The 25,103-nt window shown below is 48.0% G+C and overlaps 2 protein-coding genes across 4 annotated transcripts in view; one reads left to right on the top strand and one right to left on the bottom strand.

Moving 5' to 3' along the window:
- Positions 1 to 2,710, top strand: part of MYO1H (myosin IH) — a 100,246-nt gene extending 97,536 nt beyond the window's left edge. The window contains exon 32 of the mRNA XM_050749962.1: positions 1,504 to 2,710. Within this exon, the coding sequence (XP_050605919.1) occupies positions 1,504 to 1,527 (24 nt within the window). The 3' untranslated portion in view covers positions 1,528 to 2,710. The remainder of the gene's footprint in view (positions 1 to 1,503) is intronic.
- A 282-nt stretch (positions 2,711 to 2,992) lies between these two features.
- The window catches only part of KCTD10 (potassium channel tetramerization domain containing 10), a 29,313-nt gene continuing 7,202 nt past the window's right edge, over positions 2,993 to 25,103 (bottom strand). The window contains exons 2-7 of one of the 3 annotated variants that reach the window (XM_050749856.1): positions 24,104 to 24,317; positions 15,280 to 15,449; positions 12,628 to 12,714; positions 12,266 to 12,318; positions 10,762 to 10,957; positions 2,993 to 6,200 (exon numbers count right to left, since the gene is read on the bottom strand). In XM_050749856.1, coding sequence (XP_050605813.1) covers positions 5,976 to 6,200; positions 10,762 to 10,957; positions 12,266 to 12,318; positions 12,628 to 12,714; positions 15,280 to 15,449; positions 24,104 to 24,317 — 945 coding nt within the window. In that variant the 3' untranslated portion in view covers positions 2,993 to 5,975. The other 2 variants (XM_050749855.1, XM_050749858.1) reach the window with 2 other exon arrangements.

The raw sequence follows: 25,103 nt of genomic DNA on the forward strand, positions 1-25,103 counted from the left end.
CGTTTTATAGAATGTAAGTTAAAGTTCTACCAATTTCAGTCCTATAGATTGACTGGATTCACAAGCTATTAATAGTTCATTTCTGCCCTCTATTCCTAATTCTACATCTGTAAGATAGGAAGAAATTGATACAGAGATATATACGTCTAAACACTGAATGAGAAAAGAAGAAAAGCTTACCATCCTTAAGTTGTCAGGGAACCAGAAACTGACATAAGACACTTCTCAAATAACAGAGTCTCACTTTTCACTGGATGAAGGCTTTATGCTCATTACAGTGGCTATCCATAACTTCCCTCCACATCGAAATCAATGTGCTTGTGTCCCACCCAGATACTGAGACTTAATTGGTTGGAGGTGTGGCTTGGGCTTCAGGATGCCAGAAAATATAAATGTAAGAAAAGTATGTAAGAAATACATAAAAAATATGTAAGAAAATATAAACTCGCTTTTTGGAATACATGTGTCAAAGGCTGCCCGTGTTAATACCTTTGGTATAAAATGGGTCTAACAAGCACAGAGGTTTGGGAACCATGGCTATGCTAGAGAGAAGTCTAGCCTGAACACACAAGTATGCTGCCTTCCCTGACTGTGCTCATGCTGGGCTGAGCATCCCAGTGGTCCTCGCTGGCAGGTAATACATGGAGCTTGTTTTGATCCAGTTTTGCTGAAAAACGACATGTTAAAAGCAGAGGGGGCTATATCTTTAAAATGTTTCTTGTATTATACAAAGAATTTTGATACAAATTAATTAAAAAATGGTCTGTGAACATGGAGTGTCTCATACACATTGAAATTTAAGTGGATTTACCTATAAAGTCATTTTGCAGGCCAGGTGCGGTGGCTCACACCTGTAATCCCAGCACTTTGGGAGGCCGAGATGGGCGGATCACCTGAGGTCAGGAGTTGGAGACCAGCCTGGCCAACATGATGAACTCTGTCTCTAGTAAAAATACAAAAAGTAGTTGAGCATGGTGGCACATGCCTATAGTCCCAGATACTCAGGGAGGCTGAGGCTGGAGAATTGCTTGAACGTGGGAGGCAGAGGTTGCAGTGAGCTGAGATGGCACCGCTACACTCCAGCCTGGGTGATAGAGTGAGACTCTGTCTCAAAAAAATAAAATCATTTTGTAGATAAAAAATAATTGCCCCTAGACACAATGAACTCCTTTGGGGACAAGTTAAAATAAATCATTTTGGATGTAGACTATAAGGTGTCTTTTTAGTTTACATGCTGTCTTAAAAGTGACACCCTGGAGACTGTCTCTCTCCCCTCTGGAGTCACATGGAGTCTGTCTTCCTCCCTGACTGGTTCTGGCTGAAGAGGCTGACAGGCCTCCATGCGCCAGTTTCTAAGTCTGGCTTATCTCATGGGAGGTGGCACTGGCTTCTCACAGGCCTTCCACACCCACCTTGCTAATAGTGACAGTTGAGGTGATAACTGTTTCCTTTTGAGCAAAGGGAGCGGGCAGGGCTGTAAACTGAAGTGTGACTCTCTCCCAGGTGTCGGTCAGGAGGAAGTCCTGATAGAGGATGACATCTGACCTCTACCACCGCCATTTTTGCTCCAACTGAGGAAATTACAGGGGAAGCAGGGATTGGATCCAGTTGGCTACCTCTTCAAGGAACCAGGCCCGCAGCACTAACGGATCACATCTGAAGAAACTGAGGGGCGTTAGTTAGGCCAAAGCCTAACCCCAGCTTCTCAGCTGCCTCGTGGCACCTTATTAAATTGTCACCTTCTGGACACAGACCCCAGGTCACCCAAAGGCATGATTCTAAACACCCTCGACAGGACCTATGTTTAATGGGCACTCCAACGTGTCATTAGAGGGTGGGCAAGATTCTCTACCTCTGTCAAGCTGCCCCGAGACATGATGCAATACTGTGTACAGTAAGTTCTCAAATAACACTTCATTATGTTGATAAGACATCTGATTCCTGGGCAAGGCCACTGTCTGGGTGGAGTCTGTACGTTCTCCCTATGTCTCTGGGTTTCTTCTGGATGCTCTGGTTTCCTCCCACATCCCCAAGGTGTATGTATCAGGTGAACTGGCGTGTCTATGCAGTCCTAGTCTGAGTGCGTGTGGGTGCGTGAGTGAGCCCCGTGAGAGGAGGACATCCTGTCCAGGGTGGGTCCCGCCTGGTGCCCTGAGCTGCTGGGATTGGGCTCTGGCCATCTGCAACCCTGAACATGCAGGTTGGAGAACGAATGAATGCAAATTTTATTGTAAAAGAAAAATGGATATAAAGCATATGAGCACACAAATGGACAATAAATGCCACAGTGCAAAAGCATGTAGGGAGCCCGTCACACTTGTAACTGGGGAGGGGCTCCTTATAATTTCCCCTTTGCAAGCGTTTATTCACTGATTGATGCGGCCACCGCTACAACCACCCTCACTCACTCATTCACCAAAACTTAGGTAATGATCTTATTTTTAATTAAATATATGTGTAGCTCATTTATTTCAGTGTTTAATATGAGAAATGCTTTGGTCTTTATTTAGAAGTTGGGTGATGTTTTTGTGCCCAGCAACATGCTGTAGGAATTGAACTCTTGTTTCAATCCATTAGCCTCATGGTTTTGCTTCAAGTCTCAGCTTCCAAGAACCTCTCAATGACTTACTGTGCATGGTCTGAGACTAAAGGAAATTTCCTAAAGCTGCAAAATTTGAATTTTGCTTTACATAAATGGAACTCAGATGTGTCAAGGGATTGGGTTTGGTGAACTGAAGCCGTCTGCCCCATAACAGTAAATCAGTGGTAACACCAGCTGATTCACCCTTTTTCACGAGCCAGGCAGCCTTTGACCCCAAGACTTCCTTTTGGCGTTTGACTTCAAACACTACAGAAACATGACTCGTCTTTCCCTTCCACCCCGAGCGACTTTAAGGGGGTGAGGCAGAACGTGGGGGCCCTGCCTTTGTTGAAAACCACATTTGAGGGGCCCGGTTATGCCAGGCATGTCTGAAAAGACCCAGAAAACAGAAGCATTTTATGACTTTTATTTTACATGTCCACAAATGTCTGCACAACATACAGTGGCTACATCTAAAACTTTGAGCATTTTTTTATAGCGCAGAGACGGAAAGGTTAATGACACACTTAACTGTGTTACAGTGACTTTGGGTAGAGCCCTAAAGACAGCACACGCTCCAGAGGGAGGGCTGAGCGTTGTTCACACTCGGGTCCGAATCGCTGTTGTAAGGTACAAAGACACACTTTAACTGGGGAATGGGGTCCCCGCACAGTGATTCCCCCCACAGGAGGGTGACAGAATATGCCAGGAATTGTCTCGGACGTGGGCCCCAGTCACCACAATCAAATGGCTTATTTAAAACAAACAAACAAAAACCTTGATTACAACACACCAAAGCTGTTCCAATTAGTAAAAAAATTGTAGTTACTACATTGCAGTGAAACCTGACTCTTTACCAAATCTTGGGCCAATGTTTTACTTGGCTAGTGCTTACATTATAAATACTGGTTTTTGCCCTTAGTGCGAACATAAGAAAAATCAGTTCCTTGTATATTCAGTAACAGAGCTTGGACCAGCCAATGCTGTCTGTTTACTCATGGCTATAATGCAGCCGACAGAATTTGTTCACCATGGAATGTTTTATAAACCTGTTCATATTCCAGAGAGACAAAGACTCAAAACTACAGGTGCAAAGTTGGAGAAAAAGTGAGGGTAGAGAAAGCTGCCAGAAACACTAGCTCATTAGGCATAGAGGCCACAGCAAATCAAATTGTTCCACAAACTCATTCTTCATACAGACATTTAAAAAACTAAGCAGCCAGGTGTGGTGACTCATGTCTGTAATCCCAGCACTTTGGGAGGCCAAGGCGGGCGGATCACGGGGTCAGGAGTTCGAGACCAGCCTGGCCAACATGGTGAAACCCCACCTCTACTAAAAACACAAAATTACCCGGGCATGGGCTGGTGGGTGCCTGTAATCCCAGCTACTCGGGAGGCTGAGGCAGGAGAATCGCTTGAACCCGGGAGGCAGAAGTTGTGGTAAGTGGAGATCGTGCCACTGCACTCCGGCCTGGCCGATAGAGCAAGACTCTACCTCAAAAAAAAAAAAAAAAAAAAAAAAAAAAAAAAAAAAAAAAAAAAAAAAATTGTATACAATGGATTTTCCATTTTCAGGGCCGATATTCACTTCGACTTTCTAAAAAAGCTCAACCCAAAAGGCAGGGTTGGTGTTTAAAACTTAAACAGTATAAAATCTTTACGAAACATTATTTTGTAAGCCCTCTTTCCTTAGCAGTTAATAAAATCCAAATGGCCTAATATAAAAGTTGCTCACAGGACAGTTTAAAAAGCGTCTGCCCAATACATGATTTTGACATTCAGTCATGATTGTTTCCAAGTTTTATTGCAGGCTTTGCTGTTGGATACAAAATGAAGGCATACAACTGTCACAGGCAGGGCAGTACGTACAAAGTCTAAGCTGTAAAAACCGTTTGAAAATATAAACCCACTTTTTGGAATATATATGTCAAAGGCTGCCCATGTTAATACCTTTGGTATAAAACGGTAACGATTCCCTTGACAAACCCATCCATCACCTGACACACATTCACATCTCCTGGTAACTACTCTACCTAGTCTAGTCTCAACCACCCCTGTCAGTCACGACTCACTCCTGTTCCTTTGCAGGCGCAGAGGAGCCTGGGAGGTAGGTCACTGAGAACACCTGTCCTACACGGGTGTTGCACCCAGCCGGGCTCCAGCAGGGGCCACCTGTGCCCCACAATCACACGTCCCCACCCACAGTCGCACACATCCCTTAAACATGAACACACACAAAGCAGACCCAAAGGTATCTATCAAACCGCACATCCTCAACCTGTTCACTGCTGGCCACTCTACAGTGTGTAAAAATCAGAGGCAAAGACAAGGCGGTCTGTGTTTATAGCAGGTAAGCTCCTTGGGGCTGGTGGTGTGAGGGTGTCCCTGCCTGGATGCCAGGCTGGGAGGAAAAAGGGTCTGGGCCACAGTTCTAAGCCAACTGACTTAGAAAGTTAGCCCAGCTTCATGGGGAAGGAGGCTGAAGAGGAGTGGGATCCCAGGGAGGGGTAGTTTATGAGCTATGCCTGTCACAGGGTCAGATGGCCTTCCTGGAGTGGAGTCAGGTCAACCAGGAGAACAACTGGAAGGGGCTGGAGTTGGGGAAAGAACCAGAAACAGCTGGACACTTACTGCCATGGAAAGCTCTGCTCCTACGCAGACACGTGGGGTCCCAGTGAGCACCAGGCCAAAGACCAGCCCAAGGTGGCCAAAGGCTTTCTCCCTAAACAAAACCTTGCACCCAAAGTTGCACTGGTCACAACGATTTAGATGCTCATTCAGCCACATTTCCACTGCCACAAGCTGCATTATTATCAACAAGCTCTAGGCCCAAAGCGACATGGCAGAAAGCACTTCTAGCAAAGCGGTGGGAATTGTGTCCGGGCCAAACACACAGGAACCAGGAGTGGACCTGCTGGGGCTGGAAGATTATGAAATAGGAAGCAGGGAGCTCAGATACCTCTGGTTGCCTCCAACTGCAGAACAACTCTCGGAACTGTCAAACTGAACCCTTAAGGGAGTGTCACCCAAAAAGCCCATATGGGAAGTCGACACCCACAAAAATAAATACTGCAAACAAAAGTTCTCACATACACTTCACACACATTCATACTTTTCCTCTGAGAACCGAGAAAGCCTGGCTCCAAAGAGTCTCAGATTCTCATGAAAAGTAGAGATCTTGGACACAGCTTGTTCAAAGACAGGGGTCATACGCCTGGGTCAAGACAATCAATTTGCCTTGTCAAGCAATACCAAAATAATCATCTGACTTGTTACAAAAGTATCTCCAGGCTCCAAGGGAAGCAGAAGGGGCCCGGCAGCCTGCACAGGATCTGGGTGTAGCACGGCAGGGAGTGGGGGCGGTGAGAAAAGGGCGGCTCGGTCTCTTGCCTGCTCACTGGTGGAGGTGGGCCCGGTCGTCGGGGCGCTTGATGTGGATCCGCCGCACGCGCTCGATCCGCTCCCGCTCCCGCTCCTCGTCCTCATCCAGGTGGTGGGAGCGCCCTGCCGCCCCGCCTGTGGCCTCCAGGAGCGCATTGTCAGGTCCCCGGCCGTCCTGGGCCTCATATAGCAAAATGTTCAGGGTCTCCTCATAAATCCGGGCTTCAGGAAACTCCACCTGTGTTCCCACAAAATACAGGGTAGGTAAGTTAACGGCCCACACTCTCTGCCAACACCTGGACTTTAAGCAGGGCCGCCAGACTAAATCAGGCCCCTGGGATTCCACTGAAGGCCACCAGTATTATTTTTAAATAAACTGATATTTTCAATGGCAACACTTACGTGTGGCGCTAAATGCACAGAAAATCAAGGGGATGCAGAGAAACAGGTCCCCCTGCCCCTAGTTTCCCTTCTTAAAGGTACAGTTTCTCATCATTTTACCCTCTCAAAGATTCTGTGCATGTCAATATTTGTACATATATTTATTCACACAAAACACACACAAGGTGGCCCACCACACACACTTGTACGTCTTCCTCTTGTCCCTAACTTAACCTAGAGATCATTCTGGAACAAGGAAATATAAACACGACAATGCAATTAACCGTACTTGGATGGACATTTAGGTCAGTGCTCATATGCTTCTCCTAACAGAGGTGCAACCTTGCACACAAGTCCGTCCACACCTTAAAGCAGTCTCTAAAGCAGTTTTTTGTACAGGGTCCAGCTGGGGACCCCCACGAAATGGACATGAGCCCTCCTCCTTGGCAAATCATTGTGTTTGCTCATTGCCCTTCAGGGTTAAGGTGTGATGAACAGGAGGAGGGCCACATAAGCAGGTCCCACACGTTCGATCAGACTAGACTCCACTTTCAGGGTAGAATTCAGAGGTTCCAGTTCTGGGAAAAATGGAGCAGGCACACTCTACCCCGTCTTCCTCACTGACACTACAAAGCCAGGATGCGATGCACGCAGCAGCTAACTGTGGACTCAGAAGTAAATCGTGGCAGGTGGATGGGGGAACGACAGAATTTGGAGTAATGCCCAACGGTGAGTTTATTGTTTGCCGCTGCCAGCACTGATGCAACCTGAAACCCTGAAATGGCACCAGGACAGAAGACCTCCAGAAGGTCTCTAGTGGCCAGGGAGGCCACCGAGTCTAACAGCAGAGAGGTGGGAGGAAATCCTGGTTTTCTTTCCTTTTTTTTAGATATGGGCTCTGGCTAACTAAGCTTTAAAATTTTAAGACTTATTTTTAGAGCTTAATAAGAAGCAAGGGGATTTAGAGACCACATGGTCTAATCCCAACTGTTTCCAGATTGGCAGACCAGGTTCAGGAGCGGTGTGTTCTTGTGTTTGTGAAGCTGGTTAGGGGCACAGCTAGGATGGGAAGCCAAGGGCCTCTTTCTTTTCTCTTTTTTTGAGAGCGTGTTGCTCCATCACCCAGGCTGGAGTGCAGTGGCACAATCATAGCTCACTGCAGCCTTGAACTCCTAGGCTCAAATGATTCTCCCACCTCAGCCTCCCCAAGTAGTTGAGACTATAGGCATGCATCACCATGCCCAACTAACCTTTTTTTTTTTTTTTTTTTGAGACGGAGTCTCACTCTGTCGCCCCAGCTGGAGTGCAGTGCAGTGGCGCAATCTCGGCTCACTGCAAGCTCCGTTTCCTGGGCTCAAGCCATTCTCCTGCCTCAGCCTCCCAAGTAGCTGGGACTACAGGTGCCCACCACCACGCCCTGCTAATTTTTTGTATTTTTTAGTAGAGACAGGGTTTCACCATGTTAGCCAGGATGGTCTCGATCTCCTGGCCTCGTGATCCGCCCGCCTCAGCCTCCCAAAGTGCTGGGATTACAGGCATCAGCCACCACGCCCAGTCACCCAACTAACTTTTAAAATTTTTTTGTAGAGATGGGTGTGATATGTTGCCCAGGCTGGTCTTGAACTACTGGGCTTAAATGATTCTCCCACCTCAGCCTCCCAAGTAGTTGAGACTACAGGCACATGCCACCATGCCCAGCTATTTTTTTTTTTATGTTTGGTAGAGACAGGGTGTTGCTATGTTGCCCAGGCTGTTCTTGAACTCCTGGACTCGAGCAATCCTTCTGCTTTAGCCTCCCAAAGCGTGGGATTACAGGTGTGAGCCACCATGCTCAGTCCTTTTCTTTATTTTCTTGCACCCGGACCTGAGCATTCCTGTGGCAGCAACCAGAGCCTGCAGGAGTCAAAACTCTGAGGGAAGGAACCTTCTTTACTGATGAGAAGAGCTGTGGTCTCAGCAGGATTGGGTGAATCTGGTTGCTTTTTCTATCTTCATGCTGCTGGGCCCAAAATATAGGCACGGTCACAGAAAGTAGGTGGCAAAGCAGGTAAGTAAACCCCCCAGCTTTCTGGCTGGCTGATCAGAAAAGGGGACTCCAGGGATGCTTAGAGAACTGCGGAGATTACAAAGGAAGAGGAGCTTGAGAAGCAGCCTGTGAAGTTGTATATGAACTCCTAGACCCACACCCAGCTGCAAGATCTGCCCCTAAACCGCGTAAGCAGACCCGAAAGAACTGAATGCTGCAAGAGATACTGCCCAGGACAGACGGGCCACAGCGTGGCACACAACTGGGACAGATTTGAAGGCTGTGAAAGCCAAACTGTCATTGCAACTACAAACTACAGAAGGCTGGTTAGAGCTTGCAGCCTGAGCCCAACTGGGTCAATTGCCTGCTAAAACAAAAACATCAATGTTCTCCCTAGGATTTAAACAAGGCCTGGAGCCCTTTAACAATATTCAAAATGTTTAGGATACAATCAAAATTTCTCAATACACAAGAACCAAGAAATTCTCAACTCCTGTGGGAAATAACTCACAGAAGCCAGTGCCAAGATGACACAAGGTTTTGGAATTACCTGACAAAGACCTGGCAGCAGCTATTATTAACATGTTCCAGTAAATAAGGGTTAGAGCAAATGGAAACAAAGGGAGTCTCAGCAAGGAGACAGAAAAACCAAATAAGCATTGAGAACTGACAAATACAATAACCAACAGCCCCAAACAAAAACACAACTTCCCAGTAGGGCTCAGTAACAGACTGGAGATGAGACAGGAGAGTCAAGTGACACGGGCTGGGCGCAGTAGCTCATGCCTGTAATCCCAACACTTTGGGAGGCCAAGGTGGGGGGATCACTTGAGGCCAGGAGGTCGAGACCAGCCTGGGCAACATAGTGAAACCCAGTCCCTACAAAAATAAATAAAATGAGCCAGGTGTGGTAGCATGCACCTGTGGACCCAGCTACTCAGAAGGCTGAGGCAGGAGGATCACTTGAGCCCAGGAGCTCAAGGTTGCATTGAGATATGATTGCGTCACTGTATGTAAGCCTGGGTGACGGAGCAACACTCTCTCTCAAAACAAAAAGAGAAAGAAAGAGGCCCTTGGCTTCCCATCCTGGCTCTGCCAATACCTAGCTGTACAAACACAAGAACACGCCACTCCTGAACCTGTCTGCTAATCCAGAAACAGCTGGGATCAGATCACATGTTCTCTAAATCCCCTTGTTCCTTATTAAGCTCTAAAAATGAGAAGTCTTAATCTTTTAAAGCTCAATCAATATGATGACTCTCCTTTTAATACCCAAGGGCAGAGGCAGCCCAGGCATATTTTAAAAAATCAAACCATGACAGAATGGGGTCTAATTACAGGAAGAATTCACAGCCCTAAAAGAAACAGGTCACAGGAGAAAAGGGGTATGATGTCTTGCCAATGTGGAGAGAGAGGCAGATGATTCTGGCTCGCCCCCACCCCTGGGATCTTTGAAAGCAAAAAGAACCTCAGTGTTTTGCCCTTATCATTCTTTTAGGATAATTTTGAATGCTTAGGAATAAAATATGTTGTCCAATTCATCCTGTCAGTGCTGGGGACGTGGAGCAGATACAGACTGAGTGACAGTGCCCGAGCTGATGGCCCTTGATATGGCATGATAGCACAGGGGAGATCACCACACTATAATTCTGTGTACGGCTTAAATTTTAAATAATAAGTTAAAAAAGAGACTGGTTTCTACTTTGTGATGTGATTTTTTCTCATGTGCTTTTTGTTCGAGGTCAGCTACAGTCTCATGCAGAGCTGTGTACCCTCAAAAGCTGCAGGGACAGTAATAACGTGAGTAGGGGACCTACAGGCTCAGTCTCCTGAGCCTCCTGTGCGAGGGTGACAAGAGGCATGACCGTCGGCCCACAGCAGACCTGCTGCGTGTCACTGGATAGCCAGATTTCCCTTAGATAGGTTAAAGAAATGACAGTGTATAGTGTGAATTAAAAGTTTAAAAAGACAGAAAACCCAATTGCAGAGCCCCAAAAGGGCAGGCAAATTCAATGAAGGGGGGCCAGATCTCTAGCAGCACTATGCAGAGCAATCCAGCTTTGTGGAATGGCACGGTGGGAGAGGTCAAAGGACAGGTCAAGCCTACTGGTTTGGAGAGGATGATATAAAAAGAGATCCCCAGAGTCCAGCGCAGTCAGGGAGTCAAGCATGCTTGGAAGGAAGCCAGCAAGGTAGGGAACTAAGGAATGCCAGATGGACCCTACATTTGGCCCTTTGCAGGGTCTAAAAGATAAATATTTTAACGATGAGCAGTCACAAGCCAACCAAAGCATTTTAAAAGCGTTTCCCTCTGTATTGTGCTCAAGTGAAAGGAAGTTCTACAGGTGTGTTTCAGAACAGCCACTCCAAACTGTCCTCTCGAGGCTTTTACCTTGGTCTGTTTCTTCTCAGTGGCGTAGACAATGGAGGTACAACAGACTTCAGCAATCTTCCGGCCCTGACCGTAAAAGGACCAGCAGCAGATTTCATCCCCAATGACATCCTTTATGAATAGGACCCTTCCGTTAAAGCGCAGAGACAGCTTATCAAACAGTTCAATGTTTTTCAACATATTGTCGTCAGAATTGCTGCAAAAGAGCATTTGATACGGTGACCACAAGCTGGTAAAAACTGCCATCATTTGCTGGGCCCTTCTACACGCAGGGCCTTACTGAGCCCACTTTCTCCACTATCTCATTTCAACCTCACACGAATCCCATGACAAATGCACTCCAATCTCAATCGCTCAAGAAGGAAAGTTAGGATCAGAGAAATTAATTGCTCGAGGCTGAACCTAATCAATGGCAGACAGGCCCCCCAAAAGACAGCCCTGGCCCCTAAGCCTGAGTGCTCCTAACCATCGTGCTTGAGTGACAGCCTCTGGGCAGAGGCACCAGGTGGAGGAGAGCGCCTCACCGAGCCCCGCGAGGAGCAGAATGGCACTGCCCAAGGGAGACTCTGTATCCCAGGTCTTTTTAAAGATCTTGAGTAACTTCATTAAATCCTCCCGGCATCCCTCAAGTTCTCGAGTTAGAGCCATATGTTTTCAAGGGCCAAATGGCATTCTAGAAACCTGCATATATTGCTGGTGGGAATGTAAAATGGTGAAGCCACTTTAGAAAACAGTTTGGCAGGTCCTCGAATGATTAAACCTAGAGTTACCACATGACCCAGCAATTCTGCTCCTAGAGAAATGAAAAACATGCCCACACGAAGACTGCATGAATGTTCATAACAGTATTAAAACAATAGCCAAAAAGTGCAAACAACCCAGATGTCCATCAACTGATGAATGGGTAAAGAAAATGTGGTCCACACTGTGGAATATTATCCTGCCATAAAAAGAATGAAGTATTGATTCATGCTACAACATGGATAAACCCTGAAAACCTCTTAGGTAATCTCACTATGATGAGTGAAGGAATCTGGTCATAAAACGCTACATATTATGCAATTCCATTCATATAAAAATGTCCAGAACAGGCAAATTCATTAAGACAGAAAACAGATCAGTGGTTACCTAGGGCTGTGGGGTTGGGGAGGCAATGGCTGAGGGAAAATGGGGAGTGACTGCTAATGAATAGAGGGTTTCTTTTCAGGCAGTGAAAAAGTTCTAAAATTAGATAGTGGTGATGGCCTCACAACGTGTGAATATACTAAAAACCACATATTGTGAATATAATAAAAACTGTGCACTCTAGAAAGATGACTTTTATGATATGTGTGAATTAGAGCTCAGAGTTATACCCCTGTATCCATCTGTCTACTTGTCTATCCAGGCAGAGAGGTACAGAGGGGTCATCCTCATCTGAAGGTACAAAGAGGAGCTGGGTCTGGCTGGTGTGAGTGGAGGTTTTCCTAGTAAATGGAGCTGTCTTTCCCAGCTGACGCCTTACCTGGTATATGAGTATTTGTTGTTACTTCTGTTGTAGAGCAACTTCACGGCCGGCTGTGGGTTGTTTTAAAAGAAGAAGACGAAGAATTATTTGGCAGGCAGGTGCAATGAACTACTGGCTTCCCATAGGGCTGGGGCCCTGTGCTGCAGCAGAAGAGGCAGACAAGCATAGCTTGCTGGCTGGAGAGGGGGACCGCATGACCCAATAGCAGAGGACAAAAGATGACCTGTAGCTTCCCATTGTGAACCCATTCTCAGGCCTCACTCAGGCAATTACACATGTTTTTATTTCAAAAGTTATTCAGAAGAACCTCCATCATTTCTGGTAGCAAAAGAAATTCCACAAGGGTGCCTCCAACATACCTTATTTGAAGTCGCTATAAGTTTTTGTTCTTCCTTGGATGAGGTGATCACAGGGACCTTGCAGAAAGGCTCATAAGTATCTTTGTTCTGCTGGAACAAAACATGCTTTCAGCCTAGGAGGCCTGCCTAGCACTGCATTTTTAAAGCTGACCTGCTGGACAGACAGGCTCTGGCAAGGGGAGATGGGGCAGTCATGGCTGGGAAGAGAGGAGGATTCTTACCACCAGTGAACTAGATGAGGGAGACAGGGAGTTCGATTTCCCAGTAAGTCTGCTCTTTGGCTATGACCATTATAGGCCAGGATGCTGAGTAAGTATTAACAATGACGACCATTTTCCACAGCCCAGGAAGCCACTCAAAAATAAACCCTCGTCGTAGCAGCTGAAACGTGATTTAATCAAAAGCTCCTAAAACCCCACTATGATGGCTGCAGAGGAATAAAAAAAAGTATAAACCCATAAAGGGAAAAAGAATGGGAGAAGTGAGGTCAGCAGACCAGGGAAAAAAAAAAAAAGTCAAAAACTTGAGGCTGGAAAGGTCACAGGTGAGCGTTAACCAAGGAGAGGGGGAAAGCTGAAACCAGTGGGCGGAAGCACTGGGAAGATCCCCAAATCCATCTCTGTCCCCACGCAGGCAGAAGAAAGGGCAACTTTCCTGCAGTGGTTTGCACAGTAGAGGACAGGGCTGAGCTGCGATTCTGAAAACGGGGGGAGAAGTGTGAACATCACACTAAGTGACCAGCAACCCCAGCTCCTTCCCCTTCCAGATCCCCAAAGGCAGCCGGCCAGGCCTAGACCCATCAGCAGGAGGACAGTAGAGGATTGCTCTTCAGGAACACCATCTGTCCCCCAAAATGGCTTACAGATTCTGATAGCTGGGGGTCCCACTGAAAAAGTCTGCCTTATCACCACAATGCAACCCAGTGGACAAGGACCATACATGCACAAACAAGCTTTCAGAGTCTCATTCTTTCAACAGACAGCCAAGCATCATCAGATTACATGTGAAAAGCCTCCTAAACATGAGAGCAAAACCAAAACAAAGAGAGGAAAAGAGGAGGAGTCAGATAATGAAGGGAGAAGAAAGAAAACAAATAGTATCATCGGACAGATGAGAGCAGATACGGCCTCAAGACCAGCACGCTGTGGAAAGCAGGGCATTCGGAGAGCAAGAAAAGGCTCTTAGAAGTTAGAAAGACGATAGCAGAAATGAAAATTTTGATAGAAGGGTTGAAAATATAAAGGTGAAAAATTAAAACTTCTGAGCAAGTAGAACAAAAGGATAAAGCCAGAGACACTAAGAGGAAAGAATTAGGAGGTCAGTCCTGGAGGTCTAACCTCAGACTAATAGAAACGAGACCCAGGGGCATGTCTCCAAGACAAAGATGAAACAGAACCTCTGATGTGTCTGAACACACCAGTATGAGACCGCTGAGAACATGGCGCTGAAGTAGGAACATATATTTAGAAAATCAAGCGAACAAAACAATGAGGCAATCCCTAACTCTGGCAAACTTACAGTTACAGAAGAAAGAAAATAATCATTGTACACTCTGTGGCTTAACTGTCAGCCATATTTATGCGTCATGATGTAAACTCTGAATTTAGCCAGAACTGTGATGAAATGTACCAGGAGAATGGGAGAAGGAAGAGTATGCCTAAGCTTGGTGGGGGTGGAGGTAGGGGCAGTGCGTGAGTTAAATTCTAGTTTTCTATAGTCATGCCAGTAGATAATGTCAAAAACTGAGAATTCAATAAAGAGCAGCACAGGCGAATTATGTGGAAACATAAATGTGAACAGAAAAAACTGCTGAGAGAATTCACAGAGGTTACTGCAGGGGTGAAGGAGAATAGGAGGGGGTATGGTGGTGTTTTTGATGTTAACCTTGCAGCACTATTTGACTTCTTGAAAGATGCATGTGCATCACTTTTAACAACGTAGTAACAATAAAAAAGTAAATGCTGCAACATTCAGTTAGATCTACAGTGAGTTCAGACTCTCAGAGTAGAGGTGGTGTGCAGCGTTAAAGGTACTGGTCCGGTGCGGGGCCAGACACAGACATGTGGTGTTGGGGAGGCCCAAACAAGGGCCTCATGCACACAGACCAGATTCCTATGACAACCCAGACAACCCAAAGGGACGCTTCTGATGCTCTGCCACATTGTAACTTTGTTTGAAATAAAGGGGTGTTGGCTATGTCTAGAAGCATTTTGGTTTTGTGGGATTTTACTGTCACCAGACCTGACCCCAATGGTCCTGCTCTGTCCAGCTAAGGAGTGAGGGGTGTCTGTCTGTAGAGATTATGCTGAGCTCCCAACAATGACTTTTGGGACTAGAGTAACCCTAAGATTGGTCCCGAACACTGACCAAGTTTTACACAGCGGGGTTTGCTGCTGAAGGGTTGAGATGTACACATGAGAAGATCCAACAGCATGGGGGCTGCAAGGACTGAGACAGTAGGTGGCCTGCTGTTCCAGGGAGGCCTCCCAGGGGTCACTCTGACTGAAGGAATCGGGCTCCAGGGCAAACTCATTAACTCTCACAACATCTCAGTCAGACAGAAACCGCCCCTGTTTTGCAGAGAGGGAAAATGAGGAAGGCAGGTAGGCTTGGTGCCTCTCCGCCCATATGGGAAGAAAGGGTGATGCCTACTTGTAGGGCCGCCTGGCACTCTTCCACCAGGCCTTGGACCAGGTAGTACTTGGCTTCTGCTAGCAGCTCCTCGATCTCCCGGCGGCTCTCGGGTAAAGGCACCGCCCCGTCTCGAAGGTAGTTGAGTATTGTACCAAAGTGCTTCCCACAGCGGTCAATGAGGATCCAGCCTGCAGGGGGAGGAGGCAGGGGCTGGTTACGTGGGCCCTCCTCTCGTGGGAGGCCCTGAGCTGAACTGGGGTGTCTCTCAGCTCCCTCTACCTCCCAGCAGAGAGTGGGACTGCCTGGAGAGCGGCAGCCTCACCTGCCCACCTGTCCAGTAAGGGCTGAGGAGGCCCCCACAGCCTCCAGGCCCTGCTGACACGGCCACAACCCCAGGTGACCCTGATCTGAGGCTCTGTTGTACATCCCGACTCTTGAGGCCCAAAATTACACTTCTGAAGTACCCTCAAATATCCCTTAGACAAGGACATCCAAGAGGGGCTCGTGTACCACACCTGGGTAAAACAGGTCCAAATGGCCGCATCCCAAGGACGGAATAAAGACTTCTGGGGTAAAAAATAGCTACTTCCTCTTTCTACAAAGCTTCCCTCAAACTGTCACGTAACAGAGCCATTTCTAAGAACGCACAAGCCTCACCCTTGCAGACTGTGACCTTTGGCTCCCAAGGCTGAGCCCCAGACACTGACCAGCACCAACACAGGAAGTCCTATTCCACAACTTCCTGCAACAAGCACTTAGTGGCTACTGAATGACCAAGACAGACCCCACCCTCAAGCAGCTCGGTCAACACGGGGAGACAGAACCAGCTTTTATTGGATATGGAAAAAGGTCCCAACTGCTGACCAAATCCAGGCACTGTGAAACATTCTTGGGGGTGGGGGCCAGGAAAACTCCCTATTCTGCTGCTCAATGTCCTTTCTAATCTTGTCACTGAGCTGACATTCCTCCACTAGAGATCCTAAGGGTTTTCAGAACCCCTCTACTGAAATGCAGTGTCTCTGGGAGTAGTATTTGGAGAAGACAGGACTGGAGCCTAGGAGGAGGAAGTACCAAAAAGGGAGGCAGGAATGGAGCAAAGACCAAGTATCTCCCAACAGCAAATGTGAGCCTCTAAAAAGAAGCCAGACTGATGAGAGGGTGAAGTTGAGGCCTTCTGACAAGCAGGGCGACCTCAGGCGAGGGGTGTCCCCATGGCTCCTGCCCTGCATTACAGGTGGAAAATGCCTGTGCCGTGAGGAGGCTTCAGTAGGAATCGGTCACTTTATGCTCCCACCTTCCTCCCCACTTTGGGAGAAGGGCCAGCATTTCCACTCCTAACAACACTGTGCCCTGCTCCACATCCTCCTCAGATTGGGCCCTACTGATCCTGGGCCTTGGATCAGTGGCAGAGGCCAGCAAAAGTTGACAGCAGCAAACGCATCTTTTTCACAATCCAAAGTCATAAGTCGGCCCGATTTCCCCTACCACTTAACCTGGCAAGTCCAGTCCCTGCCAAGTGCCCTCTCATGGTTTTAGGGCACAGTTTGGTATTCTTTGCATCATTCGCCAGGAAAGTTGGTAACAGGGCCGTTTCCAGGTTCCCCTGATGAAACAGCTCAGCCTAAAGTTCCTGGGCCTTTTCTTAAAGGAACGGTCTCAGCCCTCCAGCGGCTTCCACTTCCTACTTCCACACTGTTCCAATTTCCTGAGTAGGTGGGAAGAATACCCCAACTTGGGGGAAATGCAATACAAATGTGTAGCCCTGAGTCAACTCCTGGTTTCAGGGAAGAAAGAGGCCTTCCCAGGCATAGTAAATCACATCACCCTGATAATGACTTCCAAATGTGATCCCACCCCACTTCTTTCTACATCTGAGACAACAAAATACGAAATTAATATCTTATGCAACCCAGATGCCTCCGGGGCCAGTAAGCAGCATACATGAGTGCAGCTGGGCGGGGCTGAGGCTGGGGCTGACAGGACAGCATTTGCCCTGCCCCCAAGAGGGGCAGGCTCTTCCCACTCCAGCCAAGAGTGGCCAGGCAGGAATGTGGGCCCAAGAGCTGTGAGCTCTGATGTTCTATGCAATGCCAGAAACGCAGATTTTTCTGTGAATTCCCTGATTTTTAAAGGATGGTAACTAATTAAAACAAAACAAAACTGTCATCAACCCACCACGAGGCAAACAAAACACATATGCAGGTGAACTGGGCCTGCAGTCTACCAGCTTGAGGCCTCTGTGCTGCCTACACCAAGTACGTTTCTCTCAGAAGGCTGACAAGCCGAAAGACTGTATTACCTTTCCACCAGTTCTTTTTTGAGGGGAGCTCATTCCCTTGCATTTTCCACGGATAAAACAGAGGCTCAGAGAGGTTCAGCGCCATTCCCAAGCAGAGGCGGCAGGACTAGACCACAAAGAAAAAGTAAGGCACTCATAGGAAAACTCCTTTCACCAGAATTGAAAAGATAAATAGAATTCAACTCAGCTGCGCAGTGGAGGAAGCTTCCACGCTCTGCCTTTGATGCCTGTAGAACTCAGCTGCTTGGAAGACCCAGGGCCCTGAAATCAATTATCCAAGTGACAGCCCAGAGTTCCCATAAACGAACAGGCAGACCGTGACACTGGGCTCCGGCTCAAGAATGCCGTCAGGAAATGCTTGTGGTGAAGGAATCATACTTTGGACAAATAAGGGCAAGGGAGCCAGGCACACTCTCCAGGAGGTTTCAATCAGCATTTTGACTTTAAGATACTGTGGTTGCTTTCAAAGCAGGAAGTGATCCCTTTGAAAGTCAGCTCAAATGCCTAGCATGTAGAAAGGCAAATGGAAGTCAAGCAGCTCCTCGCATGTGGGGGGTCTCTCTCCTGCTGCCACGGGGCACGAGGGCTATTTAGGAAGGCTGGCCAACTCAGGGCAGCCTGTCATCCCGCGACCCATTAGGCAAGGCTGGAGAGCAGAACTGACCGGGACCACACTGGACGGCACTGGACTTGGGCTCCAGGACGTCCTCAGCACAGCACAGCAGTTCAGTGTTGGAAACCCAGCTCTGATACCTTCTTGCTGGATGACACTGGTGCTTCATTTTACCTCTGTCTAGCAGTTTTCTCTTCTACAAACGATCTCACAGGGTTGAGATAAAAATACGATGAAAGAACGTACAGAAGGCACACAGCACAATGCTGGGTCTACCAACAGCACTCAAAAGCAGCTATGGGTCTTTGACAATGTCATCTCTCATGATTATGGCTGGAAGCAGAGCAGCAGCGTCCAGAGGCAGCAAGTTCCAGCCCCCAGGACGGAGTTGGTGTTGCTTTCAGTGACCCAAAGGAAGTGAAGGCTGCTCTGGGGGTCGGGGGATTGGGCCACTAGGCTCCCCTCCTCCCCACCCCGCGAGCATACGATGTGCTTCCTCTCTCCCTGGATGTCTGGCCTCTCCTTTCCCTTCCCCCACCGCCTCCAGAGAACCTTCACTGACCTCTTTGCCATCCTAAGGTATTTATACTCTATACTTTTGCGCTTTGCAAACACCCCGGATCACAAATGCCACCCAAGGTACTTGTGAAAAATTCAGATTCTAGGAACCTGCCTCATACCTGATCAGAATCCCTAGGGCAGCATCTCCAACCTGAGCACTCTGACATTTTGGACCAGATAATTCTTAGTTGTGAGAGGCCGCCCCGTACATTGTAGGGTATTTAGTTGCATCCCTGGCCTCTACTCACTCGATGCCAGGAGGACCACCATCCCCAAGATGGGACAACCAAAACTGTCTCTGGACATTTGCTAAACGTCCCAAAAAATCACCCACTGGGTGGGCATCACTGAGGCGGATCAAGGACCTAAGTATAAAAAAGCAATTTAAACTTTGAGGTATCAAAAAGCCCCATTAAAAAAACTCAGACAAGTCAGACTGGGAGAAGATATCGGCAGCAGACCCCAAAGAAATAGGATCCAGAATATGAACTTCTACAAAGTAATAAGAAAAGAAAAACACAAATGTGTAAACAAGACGCAATCAAGCAGTTAAAAGATTAAACTCAAAAGACCAATAAGCATAAAAACATGCTCAATGTACCAGACATTAGGAAATACTGAATAAAACAAGGTACCATATCATACTCACCAGATTTGCAATAATTAAAAGGTTGGACAGTGCCAAGGGTTGGCAAAACCAGACTTCTGCAGGGAGTAGAAGTTGCCATAACCACTCCAGAAGGGACTCCTGCAGTATCTAAGGGAGTAGAAGGTGCTGTCCCAATTCCCCTCCCGGGAATAAACTCTAGGGCTGAGCTCCCAACAGTGGGGAAGATCTTAAAGCCACAGCCCGAGATGGCTGGGTGGGGTCTAGGGAGTCCAGAGCCCCGCATTTGCCAAAGTGAAAATATGATCGTCTACATGTGCCATGATGTGGCAAAAGCTGAGCAGCATCACACAGAGCAACTCCCATGCTCGGGGAAAGTGTTCAAGGATGTTCACATTCCTAGCAGTGAACACCGCAAACCCTCTACATGATCATCAACAGAATATGGCTCCGGCAGCGGCTGTATGCTTCTAGAATGGACACTCTACCACCAGGAAATGTGTGAACGAGAGCTATTTAGTTGTGGATTGATCTCACAAGCATAATGCTACATAAGCAAAAGCAAAACAGATACAAACTGTACAGCACCATTGACATCACGTTTAAAAGCACACCAATAGCGCCTTGTTTAGGGAGTTTAAGAGTAATACCTGGAAAGATCGACACCTGTGGTTCTCAACGCTGGTTGCACACTAGAATCACCCAGACAGCTCTTCAACGTCCTACTGCCCAGGCCACACCCTGGCTGGGACTCAGGCACCAGTACTGACCTCCTCAGGTGACTCACTCTGTAGCCAAGCTTGAGATACACCTAGTGACCCCACATGCTTACCTTTGGAAGGGAGAGGGACAAACAGAGAAGGTACAGAGGGGCCCCACAGGTACAGGTCATACTTTATGCCTGGACTGAGCCTGGTGGCACAGATGAGTTTGTTGTATTATTCACAACTTAAAAGCTCTGAGGTACTTCGGAATTTTACAAAAGAGCATCGTCATGGAAGGCAGAAGGGCTGGAGATCTCAGGGAAGCCCTCAGGAACTGCAGTTTTCCCATGGATCAGACTGATTTCTAGGGGAGGTGCAATCACAAAATGAATGACTCTTCAATCTAGGCTACACACTCATTCCAAAATACATTAGCAAGACATCAGAAAACATACAATGGGGGGAAGTATCGTGCCAAGCAACAGGGATGAAACAAACACTACAGGCAAATGCTGAACGGATGCATTGTGAAAGGCACTACCTAAATCTGTGAACCAATGGCGACGCTGACAACGAGTCAGGTGAAAATTCTAGCACTGTGGGAACTGAACCTTTCCGGGAAGAGTCTGGGAAGGGCGTGCTCACTGCCGCAGTGTCCTCGTCTTCTCAGAAAAGCCATCCCATGGGGGTAGTGTGGAACTGCAGCATGCTCATCCCTGAAGGACAAGGCAGGCAGCCTCTCCTGACAGGCTGCTAAGACCTGCTTCTCTGTAGCCCCTCAGCAACACTCATCCCCCCAACATTTACTCTCAGAACAAAAGCCATAATTGACAGTTCCCATTTACTGAGTTCTCCCAACATCTCAGGCCCTGTGGCAAGTGCTTTCTCATGTCCTCACTCAATCCCCAACTCTGCAAAGCACTTTCATTCACAACTGGGGAAGGAGGAAAGAGCTTCAGAGAAAAAGCCACTTGTCCAATGTCATATGACCAGTAAATGGCAAATAGGCCAAAATTAGCAGAACATGTAGACAGGGCTCCATAAATGTTGACTGTGACTGTGACATGCAGCAGAGCCAGGACTTAACCCAGGCCTGGCTAACATCAACACCCAAGTTCTTCTTGGTTTAGGAGTTACCTGCACACAGTACAAAACTCAAACAGGTAGAAGGGTCCGGAGCAAAAAGGAGACTATTTCCCCCATGCTGGATGCCAGGTCCCCTTTCCTGAAGCAATCACTTTCTTGGGCAACATGACACATCCCCTGTTCAGAACCTTCAAAGCCCTTGTCCTTTAACCAGCAAGCTGTACTTCAGGCTTCACTGCCTGGCTGAGCCACACTTGGCATTTCTGCCTATTTGTAGCAAACTTCATTGCAGCTGACAGGCTTCCAGCCTGTAGGCCAGGATGCAGCTGCAAGATGCAGGGAGTCTATCCCAATTTGTAGACCCAAGGGTGCATTTGAGGCAACCTGCAGGCCATGGGTCAGGCTGTGCATTGCTGTCTCCAAGGACCAACAGGATCGTTCTGCCAGGCACAGACAACGGCTAGAAGGCCAGATACCCAGCCTACTATCCCAGGCCTTCACGAGGGCCCCCACCAGAGGGCTTTAGCACAAAGCCAGCAGTTAAATCGTAAGGATGCCACACTCAAACGATCTGGCCTGGGACCAGGCCCACATCTAGCCATGCACAGCAGGCAGTAAGAGCCAGCAAGTCCTGGGTTCAGCAGCTTCACCTTTTCTAGTCCCACCAGCTTTTGAAAAAGCATTTCACCTCTGAGATGGGGACTCCTCACTTGGAATGGTAACAACAGTATCCACCCCTGGAATGGTTATGGTGAGGATTAAATGAAACAATACCCACTGGCCACATGTGGTGGCTCACGGCTGTAACCCCGACACTTTGGGAGGCTGAGGTAGGAGGATAGCTTAAGCCCAGGAGTTCAAGGCCAGCCTGGACAACATAATGAGGCCCTATGTCCACAAAAAATTCTAAAATATTAGCCGGGTTTGGTGGTGCATGCCTGTAGTCCCAGTTACACAGGAGGCTGAGGTGGGAGGATTGCTTGAGCCCAGGAGATGGAGGCTGCAGTGAGCTATGATGGCACTACTGCACTTCAGCCTGGGTGACAGAGCAAGACCCTGTCTCAAAAAAAAAAAAAAAAAAAAAGAATGCCCCATAAAGTGCCATACCATGAGCTTTCCATAATCATATGAAGCAGGGACTGAGCTCCAGTGACATGAAACAAGCCACAGTTTGCAGCGTCAAAAATCACACTGTGTCCCCCGAGAACCTGGGTTTTCCAGGCAGCACCAGGCGAAAAACATCTCATAGCAGGCATTGAGAAGGTGAGCAGTCCTGCTAGTACCACTCGCATGTTCTGTCCAGTCGGGGACAGGCAGACTGAGGAGTCTGTTTCTTTTTTGATATGGCATCAGGCCACCAAGGCGAGGCCTTTTGAGAAGAAGAGGCGTCCACTCAGCTTTCGAGGCAACTCAGCAGCCTTTCCTGAGCCCCTCCAGAGACTGGGTAGGGTACAAGAAAAACCACAACAATCCTGGTTCTCAGAAAACGCCTGCTTCCTCCAGCAGCTGGGGTGCTATTGTCTTGATTTCCACAGATACTCTGGGGCCATGTGGGGTGTGGCACAGCAAAGGGGATCCTCCCACTCATAAAAAGCTAAATGTGAGATGGCAGCTCTGGGGCTCCAACCTCAGTTCACTGCTGCCTGAACAGAAACCAGAGTTCACGGGAAGCAGAACCTCCAGCCCCACACCCTGGTCTTCCCCAGGACACAGAGAGAAATGCCCTCACCAGTGGGCAGCCCAAGCTTCGGCTCTCTTAGGATTGGAGAATGAACTGGGGGACACCAGGCTTGGGTCCCCTAGTCCCACCCACTTATGTGAAAACTCACTCACCCTCCCAAGTCAATGTCCCTGGAAAGGTGGGGCAGCAGCATAGAAGGCCAGTCTCAGAAACAGGAAAGCGGGGTCAAGGTCAAGCCAGGCTGTACCCTGGCCTGGCCTTAAGCAATCTCAGGCCAAGGAATGAAGGATGGAGCTATTTTTAAACCTCATGTGACCTGCCAGTAAACCCAGCCAGGTAATAAGGATGGAGCCCCGTTGCCAGGGGCTCTTTGATGGTTCCAGGTGGGTAGGAAGTAGTTATGAAAGACCCCTCTAAATGATTCATTGCCTTTTTCTTTTTTTTGAGATGGAGTCTTGCTCTGTTGCCCAGGCTGGAGTGCAGTGGTGTGACCTCAGCTCACTGAAAGCTCCGCCTCCTGGGTTCACACCATTCTCCTGCCTCAGCCTCCCAAGTAGCTGGGACTACAGGTGTCCGCCACCACTCCCGGCTAATTCTTTTATTTTTAGTAAAGACGGAGTTTCAGCATGTTAGCCAGGATGGTCTTGATCTCCTGACCTCGTGATCTGCCCACCTCGGCCTCCCAAAGTTCTAGGATTACAGGTGTGAGCCACCATGCCCATCCGATTCTTTGCCTTTTACTAACACGACTTCCCACAAGAAAAACGTGTGCGCGTGTATCTATTTATGTATATATATACACATACACATATACACACATGCATTGACTATATATGGATGAACACTTACTATGTGCCAATGGCCCCATGGGGCAGGTACTGTCATGCCCATTTCACCAGAGGAAGAAAACGAGACCAAAAGGTTCTGCCACTTGGCTAGGATCACCAGATACGAACTGGGGAGCTGGGGCTCAAACCCAGGTCGGTGAGTCTTTGTCAAGACCCCATCTTGGGAGGACAAGGGTCCAGGGAAGACACCTCTCTCCCCCAGGCTTGAGTTTCACTCTGAAGTCATAGAAGCATGGCAGAGACAAGCAAGCTAAGACCTGGGTGAGGAAGTGACTTTCTCAAAGTAACACAGCAAATCAACAACGAAGTCAAGATGGTGGGAGTCCCTGACCAGCTGCCTCCTATACATCTTCAGGTCTCAACTTAAATGTCATTTCCTCAGGGAAGCTCTCCTGGACCACATAACGCATGGCCAGGGGCAGGCACGTGGCAGGTGAGCTTACCTTCACTGTCGGTGAGCACTTCCATGCGCCCGCTGAACATGGCCTTCAGCATGGTGTCCTGCTTGGTCAGTGTCTGCATGGTGGTATAGTAGAGGGCTCCACCCACGTTCAGCTTCACGTATTTGGAGCTGGGGCTCGTGCCCTTGAAGGAAGTGGTGCGGGTAGCAGCCGCTGGCACCGCTGAGCTCACCACACTTTCTCCTGACATCTCTTCCTGCCAGTAGAGAGGACACAGGGTCATGACATCAGGCCTGGTTGACTGCTTTCAGCCTGTGGATTCAATCTGGCCTCCAGATGTGTTTTGCTTGGGCCACGCATACACAGCATTTAAAAGTTTGCTTCCAATGTGGACAACTAAGGAGCGCTCACAGAAAAATCTGGACTTCTGGCTTCTCTTAAAATCAGAGGCCAACTGGGCTAGCAGGGGAACAACTGGTGGGAGCTGGGGTATTGGATGCCCCCTAGAGAGGGCCATGAATCCCCTAGTTTGTCCCAAAACCCACCCAGATAGCCTCATACACTGACCTTGCCTGCCGACCCTGCAGGCATAAGTGTGCCACTAACTCTTATGTTATAAGTACCTCCTTTCTGCCTAGCACCTGTATACATGAACACCCTGGCTGCACCCTAAAGCAGCCTAAAGCACTGCCCAGGTCTCTTTACATTTCCTTATTGCCATGTATCACCGAATAGCTAAGTGTCATCTTTCAGCTGCATCACAGATGAAATAAGCTTTTATGAAGTTGAATGGGATTCCAGCTCACACTCCTGTCACTTCCTGTGGGGAGAAGGTGTTTCTGAGGACTAAACAACAGACATGGAAACTTTTGGAACCCAGTTATTGCACAATTAGATTTCCTAGACTAGTGCGGCCCAAAAGATCAAGATCCCACTACAATCTCCCTGATAGCATGGCACATCTCAAAGAAATGGATACAGTGGCTGATTTACGCAGGCTTGGAAAATGAGACTGGTATCCGGCACATGTGAACTCAGAGAA

This window comes from Macaca thibetana, chromosome 11 (genome assembly GCF_024542745.1).
Source record: "Macaca thibetana thibetana isolate TM-01 chromosome 11, ASM2454274v1, whole genome shotgun sequence".
Classification (NCBI taxonomy): domain Eukaryota; kingdom Metazoa; phylum Chordata; class Mammalia; order Primates; family Cercopithecidae; genus Macaca; species Macaca thibetana.